We start from the raw sequence: 14,690 nt of genomic DNA, 5'->3' as shown, positions 1-14,690 counted from the left end.
GATGCATGAGTGGACTTGATGTGAGTCATACCATCATATCTCTCTGTTGTAATTAATATCTGTCAATTCCCCTTAATTATACTGTCTTGAGTAATGAAAGCAGTGTATTCATGTCCTTCCTTTGATGCTCTGAGCTGATGACAAGTGTTTGAAAAAACACACAACCAATAAACTGGAGCCTGTCTAATTGGCTAATCTCTTCTCAATCCGGGTGTGTGATGCACTGATACTGCAGACAGCACCTTGGTAATTCAGTCACTTTCGTAGAATGTGGGTAATGTGTCAGATTTAACAAGGTCACATAGTTCCCACAGAGAGTACAGCTCTTTCCTAAAATTCTGACTGGTAGAGTGCAAAAAAATTACATGAAATATACAGCATACTTAATGACAATAACGTACAGTTAAAAGTGGGAAGACCAGAATTGATGAGAGTGAACAAATCTCCTAGGACTGGTACTGTAGAAAACTCTCCAGGAATTAAAGGCAAATTAGCTGTCTGCTTCTACTGAGCATGTTAAAGAAAATAGTACCATATGCAACAGGCAGATTCTGGAGTGGTCAGGTGGGCACCCGGATACCCCCGGGAAGTCAGCAGATGACCGGATCCTGGTCAGGCAGTACCAATGGAAAGGAATTACGAAGCTCAGCCTGGCAAAGTTCATCGTCTACTAGAGTTTGAGCTTGGAACAGCAAATAGAACACTAATACCGACGGCAGTTTGACTGACCACAGCACAACGCATATTAAAGAATAGTAGTAGGACCTGAGTTTAAATGAAATGTATTAACTGAATGATTGAATGTATTTAGCATTTTCTAGAGAAGGGAGTGCTCTGTGTACTGCCATAGTGTGGTCTCTACTTCTTTTGAGAAAAGTCTCATTTAAGTGTGAAGTATTTCTTTGCAGGGGGGTGCGGTGGCTCAGCGGGTTTGGCTGGGTCCTGCTCCCTGGTGGGTCTGGGGTTTGAGTCCTGCTTGGGGTGCCCTGCGGCGGAGTGGCATCCTTGCACCCTGTGTTGCCGAGTTAGGCTCTGGCTCGTTGCGACCCTGCTCAGGATAAGCGGTTGTAGGCATTGCATGTGTGTATATTTTGTTGCCAAGCTTGGTGAATTTTGCATGTAAAGTGCCAATGTTGGTATGTGTAAGAAGAAGAGCAGACAAGGCTTTAGGATGAAAGCTTCGCAAGACTGGTCACCTTTTTTCTCTTATGGTTGAGTGCCTTGAGCAAGAGTTACATGTCACACAACTTCTGAACCTGGAGTTTTTTTTAAACCATATGTTAATTGAGAGGCTTATGATTGTAAATAAGACCAGAAACAAGAAATATGGGTAGGGAGGAGAAGGTCCTATCCTCCTTCCAGTTGCAGCGTGACTAAAGTTCTGCACAAAATACGTCTCCCCTATTAACCGCATGTTGGCACAGAAAATAACAGCAGGTCTAGTGGGAGTTCTGCTGCCCAAAAAATACTTGCATGAAATAGTGTGTAATAAGAGCGAACAAGGATGGCAGCAATGCCTGCATTGGGAGTATATAGCTGTCCCTGGCAATCAACTCACTGTTAGCTCTTTGGCCACTTCTGAATAGCACTGAAATATATAGTCTGGTAGTGATCCATCTGTCCCTGCCAGCTCTGTTCTGAAATCAAACAAACCGATGGAAATACACGTTGCACGTTCCTGGTAATTAGATTAAAAAAATGTTTTTGAAAAATGAAAAAAACAAAGAAATGATTTACATGTAGAAGGGAAAACAACCATGTCATAGCTACCTTCTGAAACATCTTTTGGATGGTGTAAAACAATATTGTGGTTAAACCAAGACGGGATTCCTGCAAAATATTATGACTGAGAGGATCATCCCAGAATAGTTTGGGATTGTGAGGATGGTTTCCGGCAGGTGAGCACATAGCTTTCCGTGTACAAAACCCTCTTACCATGTTGTAAATCAGAGGACAGATACATGTCTGTGGGAAAAGAAAGACAGAAAAGAAAAAAAAGAAAGAAAGATGGTTGATAATCCTGTGCAGGAACTTGCCAGTCCTAAGAAACAAGAGAATTAGATGGCCCGAGGAGTCTAGTTAATCTTTTTTGAAGGGTACCTGTCTATTGATCAGGCCAATCTGAACCTCACACCTCCCTGCCTTTTGGGCGAGACTGAAAAAAGGTTGACAGGCCCACGAGCTGCGAATGATCTGCTGTGTGATTGCCCGTAAGTGCTATACCTAAGCAGCTTCTTGCATGCAGTTACTGTCTGATCGGTTCCGGATATTGTCAATATGTTGGTACATCCACGTGCGCTTGTTTTCACAGGTTTTATCCCATTTGTTCACCAGCCCATCACCCAAGTGTGACTCAGCAGCATAAGGAAGTGCTAGGCTTGCTCTCGGACTTTGTGAAGGAGCTCACAGGAGCTCAGTTTCAGAGTCAAACGGGCTTGTTTTACGGCTGCTGTTGGAGCCATCATGGCCAAGGCGTGCCCTGGGGGTATTTTTAAAAGTGCTCTGTTATTCTATGGCAGATTGAATTTAAATCTGGGTAACATCATAAAATAAAGGCTTGGACAGGAGCCTGACGGATATATTGCACAGTGCTGGTAGCAGTTTAAAAGAGAGTCACAAAAATAACCCTGCGGTTTATTCATTGAAGTGCAAAATGTTCATTCTTCAGTTTCATTAATATTTTAAGAAATGAAACATATCATTTTTATTTTTTCCAGCCTTCATCTTTCTCTTTGCCTTCTAGATTATTTTAGGGTCAAAGGTTGTTTTGAATAAGGTAATGTAGGTGCCATCCTAGTAGGCCAGTTGTTTTGCAACAGCCAGATGGTAGGTCTTTAAGGTGTTTACAGAAACTGAGATATAGATCCACAATCTATTACAGGATCTGTTCAGAGTATAAATATCTTGGTTATCGCAACATATTACTTTTAAAAATATATACCTATAGAGCAACAGATTGTGGAGAAGGAGAGCACTGGGATAGATTTTGATCATACATTTTACACATTTCTATAAATCCATTAATGCCATATGTAGCTATTTAATGCTAACATGTTGACTTGATGTCTGTGGTATTTTTTCGGAGATGTGGGCTCACCACATAGCACCCGAGATGAAGTGCTAAGTCACACACACTCGGGGCCTGGAGATTCCCAGGTGTGAGTCCTATTCCCACTGTTGTAGAGTTTGGTGGGGGTGTGGCTCTATCTGTCCTAACCTGCTCCAAAGATCATTGTCTTGGCTCCCCTACAGCTTCCACTCTTTGTTCCCACAATCCGTTCCATGTTATGTTTCCACATGTTTTATCTGGAGGTGTAGACTTTGGGAAAACAAAAGAGCAGAAGAATAAGAAGAGAGGAGTTATGTTCACAACAAAAATCCATTTCTTTCACAACTTCAGTTTGGGACCCTGCTGAAGGGAGGAGCTCTTCAGCACAGTGATGAGCGATTTGAGCAGCAGATGTAACAAGGTTTGAGGATCCTGTGTCAGGTAACATGGGAGTGTAACATTCAGAAAGTTTCTCACCTGTGCTTCACATGACTGTGAGAGTAGATTGGGTTTTGCTATGTTGTGGGAGATAGGAGAGTCCAATCTCCTTGTATGCCTGGTTTAACTGGTTCCATGTGTGGGGTCCACATAAATTTTACTGAGATCATTTTATTACATGGAAAACTCCACACATGCATTTTTACTGAGGATCTGTGTTTGCTTTGGATGGGATTTTAATTGGATTCTGCCAAACGTATGTTAAATTGCAGAGGTACTTTTCCACTGATTATTTTTCATCGGTGGTCAAAAGTTTCGGCTCAGTTATTATCTCAGAGAAATCCGCATATTGAACGTTTCTTCCTCCTCTTTGCTCTCTGGGAGGAGTGTGTTTTTCTTTCTTCCATGTGCTGGACGCTTGTGTAATGATTAATCTGTGACAGTCAGCAAACACCTGAGGTGACTGCCTGTTCTTCATGCCATTCTCCGTTTATTTCTGTGTACATTCTCAGCAGGTGATGATGTCTGATTCTCTTAGAGGCTGTTCATCAAACAGAGTTTTCCTCCTTCTGTTCATTGTTTTCCCAGGTACCAGTCCACATCCCCACCTCCAGATCTCTCGAATGTGAAGGGACTAGCCCAGACGTTGAGCGACAGTGAGGAAGGTTCTCGACAGAACAGGTACTCCAAGGCAAGTGATGAGAAGCCCCCAAGTGGGCGGCCCTGGAGCAGCAAGAGCGCCAGCCTGCGCCCTGGACTTTCATGCCCATCTGACCTCATCTCCCAGGGCCGGCTCCCGAAGGCCGAGAGCTTCAGTTGCCTGGACAGCAAGCTCTCCAACTACAAGCAATCTGAAGGGGAGGGTGACCAGGAGAAGAAGGAGAACGGGCAGGAGGCTGGTGCTGGCTCGGCAGGCTGGAGCACCCTCTCCTTGATTCCAGCCTCAGTTCGCAGCCACCACCAGCGAACCCTCTCACTGGGCCGTCCGGTTACATGCCATTCTTCTGCCGGCATCCGCAAGAGGATCTCCGAATGGGAATGTCGGAGAGAGGCTCTGACTAAGATGAGCCTGTGCATTGAAAAGAGGCAGCTGGGCGAGCGAGGAGGAGGCAGCGAGGTCTGCTCCAGCCTCCTGTCTTCACCCTGCAGCGACAAGACTTTTGACTTCAAAGGCATCCGTAGGACGAGCATGGCCTTCTCTGAGTGCTCCTATCCAGAGACTGAGGAGGAGGAGGTGGCTACAGCCTCAGATCGGGAGTGCCTCGGCCGCTTTGAAAAGCGGCCCAGCAAAACGGAGGCCACGGGGCTTTTCCTTCGCTCCTTCGCCAGCCGCAAGGATACCTCTGCCGTCCTCAATCGCATACAAAAGATTGAGCAGGCACTGAAGGAGAGCCCCTCACCGAACCCTCCTCAGTACCCCAGCAGCTGCTATGCCCCTGAAAATTTGCATAACAAGAGGTTCACGATAGGTGGACCCGAGGAGTCATACAGTGTGCGAGGTGCCAAGAGGGGCAGCATTGTTTCTGTTGCCACCGAGATGGACGCTCCCTCAGATCCCGATGGTCTTGTCAGGCTGAAGCAGCAAGGCGGCATGTGCTCAAACAGTCCTGAGCTGGCCTCTCTCGAAATGCAGGGGGGTCTGTCGGTCAACCCCGTGCCCAAACCCAAGCGCACCTTTGAGTATGAAGCCAACCACAACCACAATAGCACATTGCCAAGCAATGGTCTACCTCCCAGCTCCCTTGATTCTCCTCCCCCACTCCCCAGTACTCCCCCCCCTAGCAGGGCTCAAAGCCAGAAGGTTGAAGGAAGCCCCTACAAGAGAGTCCTGGACAGGTAAGACAGTCTTCTAAAGTATGCATGTAATGTTTATAACTTCATATGGAAGGAAGAGTAAACTGGAAGGAGAGGTTTTTACATAGATAATTGGGTTTTTGTTCCATGCGCTATTTGTGTAAGACCCCCCTCCCTGGTGCTGAGTTTTCACATTATTGTCCTGTGAATTCTTGGGCTGTGTGTGGTTCTCCAGCTTAAAACCACAAAATTGGCTCTGCTGGAAAAGAAAAGGAGAGCAAGCGGTGTGCAGATTTGCGAAGGCAAAAGACAAACCCACATTTATTCGTTTGCAGCAAAGAAATTTGATGGCTGAGAATGTGTGTACTTTTCCTGTGAGTGTTAATAAGACATACAGATGATTTATGGTGTTTGCATTTGGAGACATGTCAGTCAAGTGTTGGGAAGGTGACTGACCACAGGGCAGACATCAGTTTTGCTCATGCTGAGCCCTTGTGTTGATTTACCAGCATAGTTTCTATGAATAATGATCATTTTTCTTCTTGCCTAAGAGTTGTTTGAGGTTGCTATGATTTTTCCAATGTGCATTTTAGAAGAAGAATTAGGAGTGTGATGTGGGTTTATTTATGTATATACTATACCCCTGAATTTTCTATAAAGTTATGAGTTGGAAAACAATACTGCATCTCAGTCATTGAGGATAACTTAAACAGCACTGGAAATCGTAACAGTTCAAATGTTTTTTTTTTTTTTTTTTTTTACCTTAAGCTTTCACTCTGCTCATTGTTACCCTACTGCCTTGTCCAAGACTGTAAAATAAAAAATCAGTTAATAATTCTGGACAGGGACAATTTAAGGTATGCTTTCGTAATGACTGCAGTTGGCTACTACCTTAAATGTTTCAAGAGATCAAGATGTTTCTAGTGATAAACCTTACCACACTGATGAAAAATAGATATTTGTCTTATTTTTGTGACATGAAGAAAGATTTTTTTTTTTAATGTTTGGCCATCATTTGATGCGCACCCTCAGTTGCAGAAATGGCATAGGCATTGTCAGTGTCATGGATTTGAAACTTACATTTTTGCATTGTTCGGCATCTCCAGACTATATGGTGAAAATCTGACGCGTGCAAACCCCGCTGTGTTCAGCATGCAGCATGCATCTGAAAATAATTGTGCATGTTTTTGTGCAGCGTAAACAAACAGGAAATATTTTGCTCTTGGCCATCCACACAGTTGGGCTACTGTTCTCTTACCCAGCACATGCAAGCCTCTCCTCTTGCTGTCTTGTTAGTTGGCAGCCCTACTAAATGCTGTTGAGATATGGCCTACTCTATTGCACTGTCAGGTTCCTGGGGTCCACCTTTGATGTATGATTTCTCAATCCTGGACTCTTTGTCTTGTTTTTTCAGACCTACTCCCTTGGACCCAGTCCTTAATTCTTGTAATTTGCTCACTGACTTTTGTCCTTTCTTCTCTCTTTGCCCCTCTCCATGAACTCGGGTACCTGGGTGATCCAGAGAGTCATGTGAGTCTGAGGATGCGGCTAGCCTGCCCTCCTCGTACCCTTCCTCGCCCACGGAGAATGGTACCGCTTCCCCAGAGGTCTGCAGCCGCCCCAGCTCCAAAAGCACTCTGGAGGAGAACGCCTATGAGGACATTGCAGGTGAGCTGTCGCCGGCACACGGCAGTGGAGAGTCTGTGAACGCTCTGACCCATCCGTGGGGCATTTTTGCAGCCTGTGTTCCGGGAAGACAAACAGCTTCATTGGTGCCAGAATCCCAGGAATATTTAACATACCAGCTTCATTTCTCACACAAATAAATATTTTCATACAGCCAGGGGTTAGCAGAGGTCTGGGGGTTATCCCCAGTCAGCGTTACAGCTTGATGCTTGCTGAGAAAATGTCCATTTACGCTCAGTGCTGATTTGCTGTGAAGGCCATGATTTTCGGGCTCATAAAGGCTACATGAACACATGACTGAAAGTCTTTCATTTGTATCCTTAGTTCTCCTGAAAGTATCTGCATTATGCTTTGTATGCTTTACTTAAGAATTTGACAATTGTGGCTATTTTTTTACAATGACAGGTCAGTTTCCATGTGAGATTTTGGGCAAACATAATAGGTCATCTTTACTAAACTGACAACATTTGATATTAAAAAGGCGAGATTTAGAAGGGTCTCAGTCTAAGCCTGGGTTCTTTTAGGAAAATTAGGATAAAATAAGGAATGTTTACTTGCTCACATTGGAGAGGATTAAAAAGTGCTCTTTCCACTGAATTCCCACATAGCTCAGCTATCCACTTCAAGCTTTACAGCAATGCCCTGAGGACAGTGCAGGGTCTCGTTGATGTTGATGATGCATAAAGCCCCCCTGAGACATATGGGTGGAGGGTGAAGTGGGCTGAAATGGGCTATAACTCTGCCATAGTCAAGGAATTGTCACATGGCAGACATATAGCTGAGGCTCTTCTCGGGCTGAGCGTGTACAAAACTGTACCAAGAGGCAATCTTTTGGGCAGGTAGTAGATTGAGTTGGTGGACAGGTGCATTTTGGTGGATGCACTTACCCTGCTGCGTATCTGTGTTGCACGCACCGATCCAGACCGAGCACTACGGTTCTCGCTTTGGGGCCCTTGGGGCTAGACTTTGTCTGTGTTCTTGGCTAAGCCTTCGCTGTTTCTTCTTCAGGCGAAAGACAAAAGACACATTCATGTTCCAGCAGCACAATCTTAAATCAGTTTATAGGCCAGATGACTTGGGCCCAAACTGAACTCTGCACATAGACTACATGAGGGGATTTCAGCTGAGGAATGTACTTCAGGGAACCGGGGTTCAAAGACCTGTCCATTCTTAGCCTCTGGCCCATTTAGCATCTTATGTGTGGCCCATTTGACTGAAAAATGTTACGGCAGTAAATCAGAAGAGCAACATGAACTATTTGTGATGTATGAAATGAAAAACCTTATACATGGAAGCAATGTAAATAGGCAGTTTAACTAGATCCTTTTAAGAAACTTAGAGTAAGTACTATTCTAAAAGGTACAACAGTGGAGCACCTCCTGGAACTTAAACCAAAGAACTTTAGAGTGAATGTATGTGTTTAGACATGACTGCTGTCCCATTTTAATATTAGAGCCTATGCGATGAAACTTCGTGTGAAGGTTGCAAGTTCTCCCCTATGTCCATGAAGGTTTTGTTCCATAGACCAAAGACAGAAGAAGACGATGGTCAACCACATCCATGGCACCATAAGGTCTCAACTACTAGTGTGGCTCCTCTGTGGGTTGAATTCTCCAGGGTGGAATATGTGAGATATGGAAGGAGATAACATTTGTGTGTACCATTCAGAGACCAAAAGCCCATGCAGAGGTTTTTCTTACTGACAGGCGGAAGACACGCTGACAGTTTTAGAGACAATTATAAAATAAAGATGCTGAGTGCCGGGGGGTGTAGTGGTGCAGTGGGTTTGACTGGGTCCTGCTCTCCGGTGGGTCTGGGGTTCGAGTCCCGCTTGCGGTGCCTTACAACATACTGCCATCCCGTCCTGGGTGTGTCCCCTCCCCCTGTGCTCTGTGTTACCGGGTTAGGCTCCCGCGACCCCACATGGGATAAGCAGTTTCAGATGATGTGTGAGATGCCGAGTGCTGAAAATCTTATGTATTACATTTACGTGTTTTTTTTCTGTCTGTCAGTGTCTTCTGTGAAAGAGTGTCAAAGAGTGTTGTGTAGCCTTCATCTACCCAATCCATATTTGTTAATGAATCTGACACCCCCTCAGATGTGCGTGCTTTGAAACACTCGCTTCTTTTCACATGGCTGACTGCAGACTTCTTCTGTGAACGTAACACATTTGGAGAACAGTGCTGTTCACTAGATTACACCCTCCACTGTGCAGGTGCCTAAATGACTGCGCATGTCATTGTGAGCAATAAGAGGGTGAGAACCCCAGCCATGTCTCCCACCCACAGGGGTTCAGGAACTGCTTCTGTTCCCTGGGGCTCTGATGTGGCATATCAGAAAATCCCACCCTACTGAGGAGACCAAATGCTCCTTATAACTAGGTGTCCTGGAGCTGTCGATTTCACTCTTTTCTCGAAAGCAACTTGCAATGTTAGGGTTACAATTATTTACCTATATACAGTGGGGTAATTTTACTGGAGCACTTTATGGTAAGTACTTTGCACAACAGTACTACAGCTAGAGTTGGGGATCAAACCTCCAACCTTTGGATCTAAGGGTAGGAGCTCCAACCACTACACTACCAGCTGTCCTGAGTTTGTAAATAAGCATTTTTTGTTGTCTAGGAACAGTTTTCAAATATCTCCCCCACAGTGTGTTTAGCTCATTATAAGCTGTTGGAACCACTGACAGTGAATCTTGTTAGCGGAGACACCGATGCCATTTATAGGTCAGGCTGCATTGCCACTACGCAAACTTGTGTCTAAATGCAGAGAGGCAGTGGCCGCAACCCCCAGTTCCGAGTGACTCTTTGTTAGGTGTGCCCCCTGGGGTGATGATCTGGGTTTCTCTAACCAAAGTGCCTGATTAGTACCCTGGGCTACACTGGTCGCCACGGAAGCATATCATTTCTGCAGAACATTGTCATTACGGGGCTTCATTACAAAGTTCTTGTAAAGTGCTGCGGAGTCAATTGGGCCGTGCGGCTTGCGTTTCCCTCTCCATAATGACATATGGCGGAAAACAGAAACTCCATTCAGCATCCCTTGTACATGCGTCAGTTTGACACGTAGAAACAGTTGGATCGTCCAGTGAAAAGAGCACAGTGAATGTTCTTTATTTTCTTCATATGTTTTATTATTTTCTCAGCGAGACCACGGGAACGAATTCAAATGATATCATGAAGTTGTTAGGTGTGGTTAGACATCTGGGACCCATTCAACCAAATTAATTCATGGAAGCAGGAGAAAATGCTGGATAAGTGAACATAAGTTAGCCGACTGTGACTTTCTGTGTCTGTGGCACATGTGCATGGTAATGGCATTGTTTATTGCAAAAACAGAAATAACACTTTGATGAAGAGAGATTTTGGCATGCTCTAATCAAATGTGCGGTAAGCAGTAATGGGGATCAGAGATCAATGAGGAAATGTTATTTTTGGGTTATGTAATGCCTGTATTTTGCAGTGTTGAAGGCTGCAGAAGCAATTTAATCCTCATTCATAGAATTCTGAAATTTCCCAATTTTTTAATCGAAATTTTGTGGTCTTATTTTGTAATAATACTGACAAAAACACATTACGCTTGTATGTTGTACATAATTTGCGTGTCTTCATTTTGTAGTATAACCTGAGGCTACAAAGTAATGAGAGACTTAAGATCCCCATTTATTTCCTCTCTATGATGGAAGAAGGAGTCAGAGGTCATTCAAATAACATGGCTGGAAGAACAGTTTCACTGCCTTATAGCATTTAAAAAAAAAAAAAAATACCGTATTATTTTCCCTGTTCTACTTCACAAATGTATTTCAAAGGAACCTTTTTGCTCCATTTCCAGTTTAAATCCAATGAGTCATCATCTCACAAACCTTTGACATTCCCAAAATGTATTTTATTGTTACAAGTGTTAAAACATACTGGTTATTTTCCTCATGTGTAGATTTTACCCGTCCGTCTGTCTTACTCCCCTTTTCCTTTGATGCCCCCAAAAAGACATCTATTAGGCACCAGTGTGCTGTCTGTGTCTTTGGAGTTAACAGCTGTGTAGTGGGGACTGATTCATTCCAAAAATGAATTAGTTCCTTCATGGAGTAGTGCTGTGTAAGAACATCATCACAATGTTGTAAAAGGTCAGAAAGGCCACCCCAACCGCCAGTTTACGTGCTCCCACTATGAGTCACCACCGCTCCAGGCTCTCGGCCACATATCTTAGCCATCAAGTCCATTGCCCAGAAGGGACCCCTTCCAGAGACTTTTGGATGGCTCATTCCCCAGAAGACACATCAGAAAATGGAACCATCCAAGAGTCTGTCCCCAAAAATCTCCATATGGCTTTTTCCATCTTGCTGTTGCCAGTCACACACAAACACACAGACACACAGTTTGTCCTGGAGAGCTGGTGCCCTTGTGTCGGTCACAGCTCCTCTAAACCATTTCAATTTTCCACAGAGTCGCACAAAGAGAACCCCTACGAGGACGTGGACCTGAAGGGTCGCGCAGCCAGCAGGAAGTCAAAGTTGCTGTTACAGGGCTCTCGGGACTCTCTCAATAGGATGTGGACCTCCCAGGGCAGGAAATTCACTACACCTCCCCAGGTAAATTGTCACAGCTAACTGGTATAATGGAATAGCCCTGTATTTTCCATTGGTAAAAAGTCATCTGGAGGGAATCCTGGAAAGGCTACAACCTGAGGGTCATAGACTGTCTGATTTAGCAAGGTGGCATTGTGTTAATGCTTACCATTAGAAATGTTTGACTAGGCTCTCTGGATCAGCACGTATTTCTTTATCAGTAAATGCATTTACAAATTTCTTGCATAATCAGATACATTGATATGAGCACATGATGGTTTTTTTGGGGTTTGCAGGGACTTTCACTTTGCATGAGTGCCTGTACCTTTATTCCCTACCTCAGCTTCCCTCCAAACCCAACAGCCAAGCACTGCGCCTGCCAGGTGCTGCCGACAGGAAGTGCCACCGGATACCCCGTCTGTCAAAACGCCGCAGCCGTGATGACCTCCTGCCTCCACCTTCTCCCTGTGGCCTGTTGGATGGCAGCCTGAGTGGCTCCAGCCACACGTTAGCCTCTCACCGGCCCAGGAGGGTCCCCAAGGTGGGACATGGCGTGGTGTGGGACAGCATGGTGCAGCACAATGCAATTAATATAGATGGTCACAGTGCTCTGATTCATATTACTATATGATTACTTATTACTTTATGTGTCTGTTTTTCTCCTGTGGTGTTTCTCCTGAAGGAAGAAACTAAGTTCATAACTAGACGTGCCGAGTTTCCATTTTCACTTCAAAGACCCTACACTGTCAACAGCAACAAAATATGTTTAGCATTTGAAATTAATTCTAATAATAATTAGAAGTAGTTATTTCTGTTTTTCTGAAAAAAAAATAGTGGTATGTTTAAATAGCTTTAATTTTATCACTGGAGCAGAATACCCTACTGCCATGGCAAGGAATGAAAACAATGAGTTTCTCTGTTTTTGACTACAGCTTGTACGGAGAATAAACTCCATCTACTCTAGCAAAAGGGGGAAGAAGAGACTCAAGAAGCTGTCCTTATCCAATATCGAGACAGCTTCTTTAAGAGGTAGGGACCTTCCAACTGTTTTCCCATCCCAGACCAGCTGCTCAATAGTTACACTACCGATGCTCCTCGACTTGCGATGGTTCGACTTACGATTTTTCGACTTTACAATGGTGAGCTGGTGATAGACATTCAGTAGAAATCATACTTCGAATTTTGAATTTTGGTTTTTTCCCGGGCAAGTGATATGCGGTACGAGGCTCTCTTGCAATGCTGGGCAGCGGCAGCGATCCACATCTCCCAGTCTGCCACGCCGTCGCTATCCAGACACTCCTTGCTGTATCTACGTTGTGTTTTGTGCATCCATAATGTCACAGAAATGTCCATTTGTGTCTCCTGCTACTGGTGGGAGGAAGAAGAGGAGGGCAATTGCTTTTGAGGAGAAACTCAAGATAATTGCCCAGCGTGAAGGTGGCAAACCCGTAATGGCCATTGCACGTGTGCTGCAGCTAGGCTATGATGTTTGGTAGATTAGGTGTATTAACTGCATTTTCGACTTATGATATTTTCGCGGAACATAACCCCATCATAAGTCGGGCACCACCTTTAGTTATTTTTGTTTCCCAGGCATCTGTATACTGTTTCATTGACTTTAGGATTCCCCTCTGACATCCAGGTAAAATGTGTGTGTCATATGTGTTTGCAGATGACAACAGCGAGAGTGAAAGCGACTCTGACGACAGGTTCAAAGGTGAGAGGTCAAATACACCCCAGCCAGGGTAGAGGAGTCTTCCAGGCTGAAAAGCACACTGACCTCTCAGTCCTCTGTGACTATTAACCCCAGATAGTTTTTCAAAAAGAGTCATTTAACAAGTGGAAGCACTTTAACAAATATATGTCATATTGCAGATTTTGCACACCAATTTACCTATTTATACAGTGGGGTCATTTTTACTGGGGCTATTTATGGTAAGTACCGTCCTCAAGGGTACAAAAACGGGAGGTGAAATTCAGATCTGCTATCTCTGAGTGCGAAAGGCAGCAGCTGTAACCACTACAATATTTGCTGCATCCGTTACCTGTTGCTGGTAGAGTCATGTCTTGTAATCTCAGGAATCATGGCCCCTAATTGTTAATTATGGCCCCTGTTTCGACTATCCAGTCAATGTCAACTTTTTTGGTGAGCTGGTGAATTCATTTGCACTGTATTCATTGATTTCTTTTTGTCTTTACTGGTCAATTTGTTGCTTTAAAGGTTGAATTAATACATAGACATTGTGTATAATATGTATTTATGTTTTGTTAGTGTGCCTTTATGTGTATGATACATAAGAGGTGCAAAGTAGCTCAAGGAGCACAGGCAAACAGTCATACAGTATTATACTGTAATTAATGAAAGGAAACTGCATTGTATGTTGTCTTATGATAACTAATGTTAACTATTATATAGATAATACATTAATAGTTACTATTTACTGTTATGGGTGCTAAATTCATTTTTACTGTTGAAAACCATTGTAATTACTTTCATTTATCTTTTATTTATGACAATTCGCCTTGGCTGCTATGCCATTTCAATGGTCTGCTCTGAATGTGTCATCCTACCCCCCAACCCCCAGCACATGCCCAGCGTCTACAGAAACTGCAATCTCTACTGCAACGAGCCCCCAGCTACCGCACGCTGGAAATGCAGCTGATCGAGTGGCAGGAGCGGGAGCTCTTTGAGTACTTTGTGGTGGTTTCCCTGAAGAAGAAACCTGCCAAGAATTCGTACGTCCCGGAAGTCACCTACCAGTTCCCTAAGGTGAAGAGCTAGAATACCCCTCTTCTGAAGACAAGCGATCTGTGGGCTTTGATCTTATTGTGTTATGCATACTCTGTGGTTAGTAATGCATATGCCAAATGGTGCTTTGTGCTGATGTCATGTATTTCAGAATACTTGTTTATATTTATTTCTCTTATTATTAATGCTGAAAGTGTTTTTTTCTAATTTCCTTCCATTACATTTGTGTTCGCTGCCTGTCAGCAGTCGTCAAGCCCACTTTTAATTGTCTGTTGGTGCACAGACCACAGAAGATCTGGGTGTGCATTTTCACATTTGGAACCAGTATGTGGACCATAGGTGGTGTAACTTGGGAACCGTTGCTTTCTTAGGTGACCGTTTCGCTCCTCTAAAGAAATTCCAGTGTGT

The 14,690-nt window shown here is 44.1% G+C and overlaps 1 protein-coding gene across 3 annotated transcripts in view; it reads left to right on the top strand.

Annotated features, from left to right (window-relative positions):
• dennd2b (DENN domain containing 2B) overlaps positions 1–14,690 on the top strand; it is a 46,607-nt gene that overhangs the window by 14,844 nt on the left and 17,073 nt on the right. For all 3 annotated transcript variants that reach the window (XM_018752703.2, XM_018752704.2, XM_018752705.2), the window contains 7 exons: positions 4,076–5,323; positions 6,804–6,949; positions 11,412–11,557; positions 11,877–12,074; positions 12,466–12,562; positions 13,206–13,250; positions 14,119–14,303. In XM_018752703.2, coding sequence (XP_018608219.1) covers positions 4,076–5,323; positions 6,804–6,949; positions 11,412–11,557; positions 11,877–12,074; positions 12,466–12,562; positions 13,206–13,250; positions 14,119–14,303 — 2,065 coding nt within the window. The remainder of the gene's footprint in view (positions 1–4,075; positions 5,324–6,803; positions 6,950–11,411; positions 11,558–11,876; positions 12,075–12,465; positions 12,563–13,205; positions 13,251–14,118; positions 14,304–14,690) is intronic.

Source organism: Scleropages formosus, chromosome 11 (assembly GCF_900964775.1).
Source record: "Scleropages formosus chromosome 11, fSclFor1.1, whole genome shotgun sequence".
NCBI lineage: Eukaryota > Metazoa > Chordata > Actinopteri > Osteoglossiformes > Osteoglossidae > Scleropages > Scleropages formosus.
This window is presented reverse-complemented; position numbering and strand designations above follow the sequence as displayed.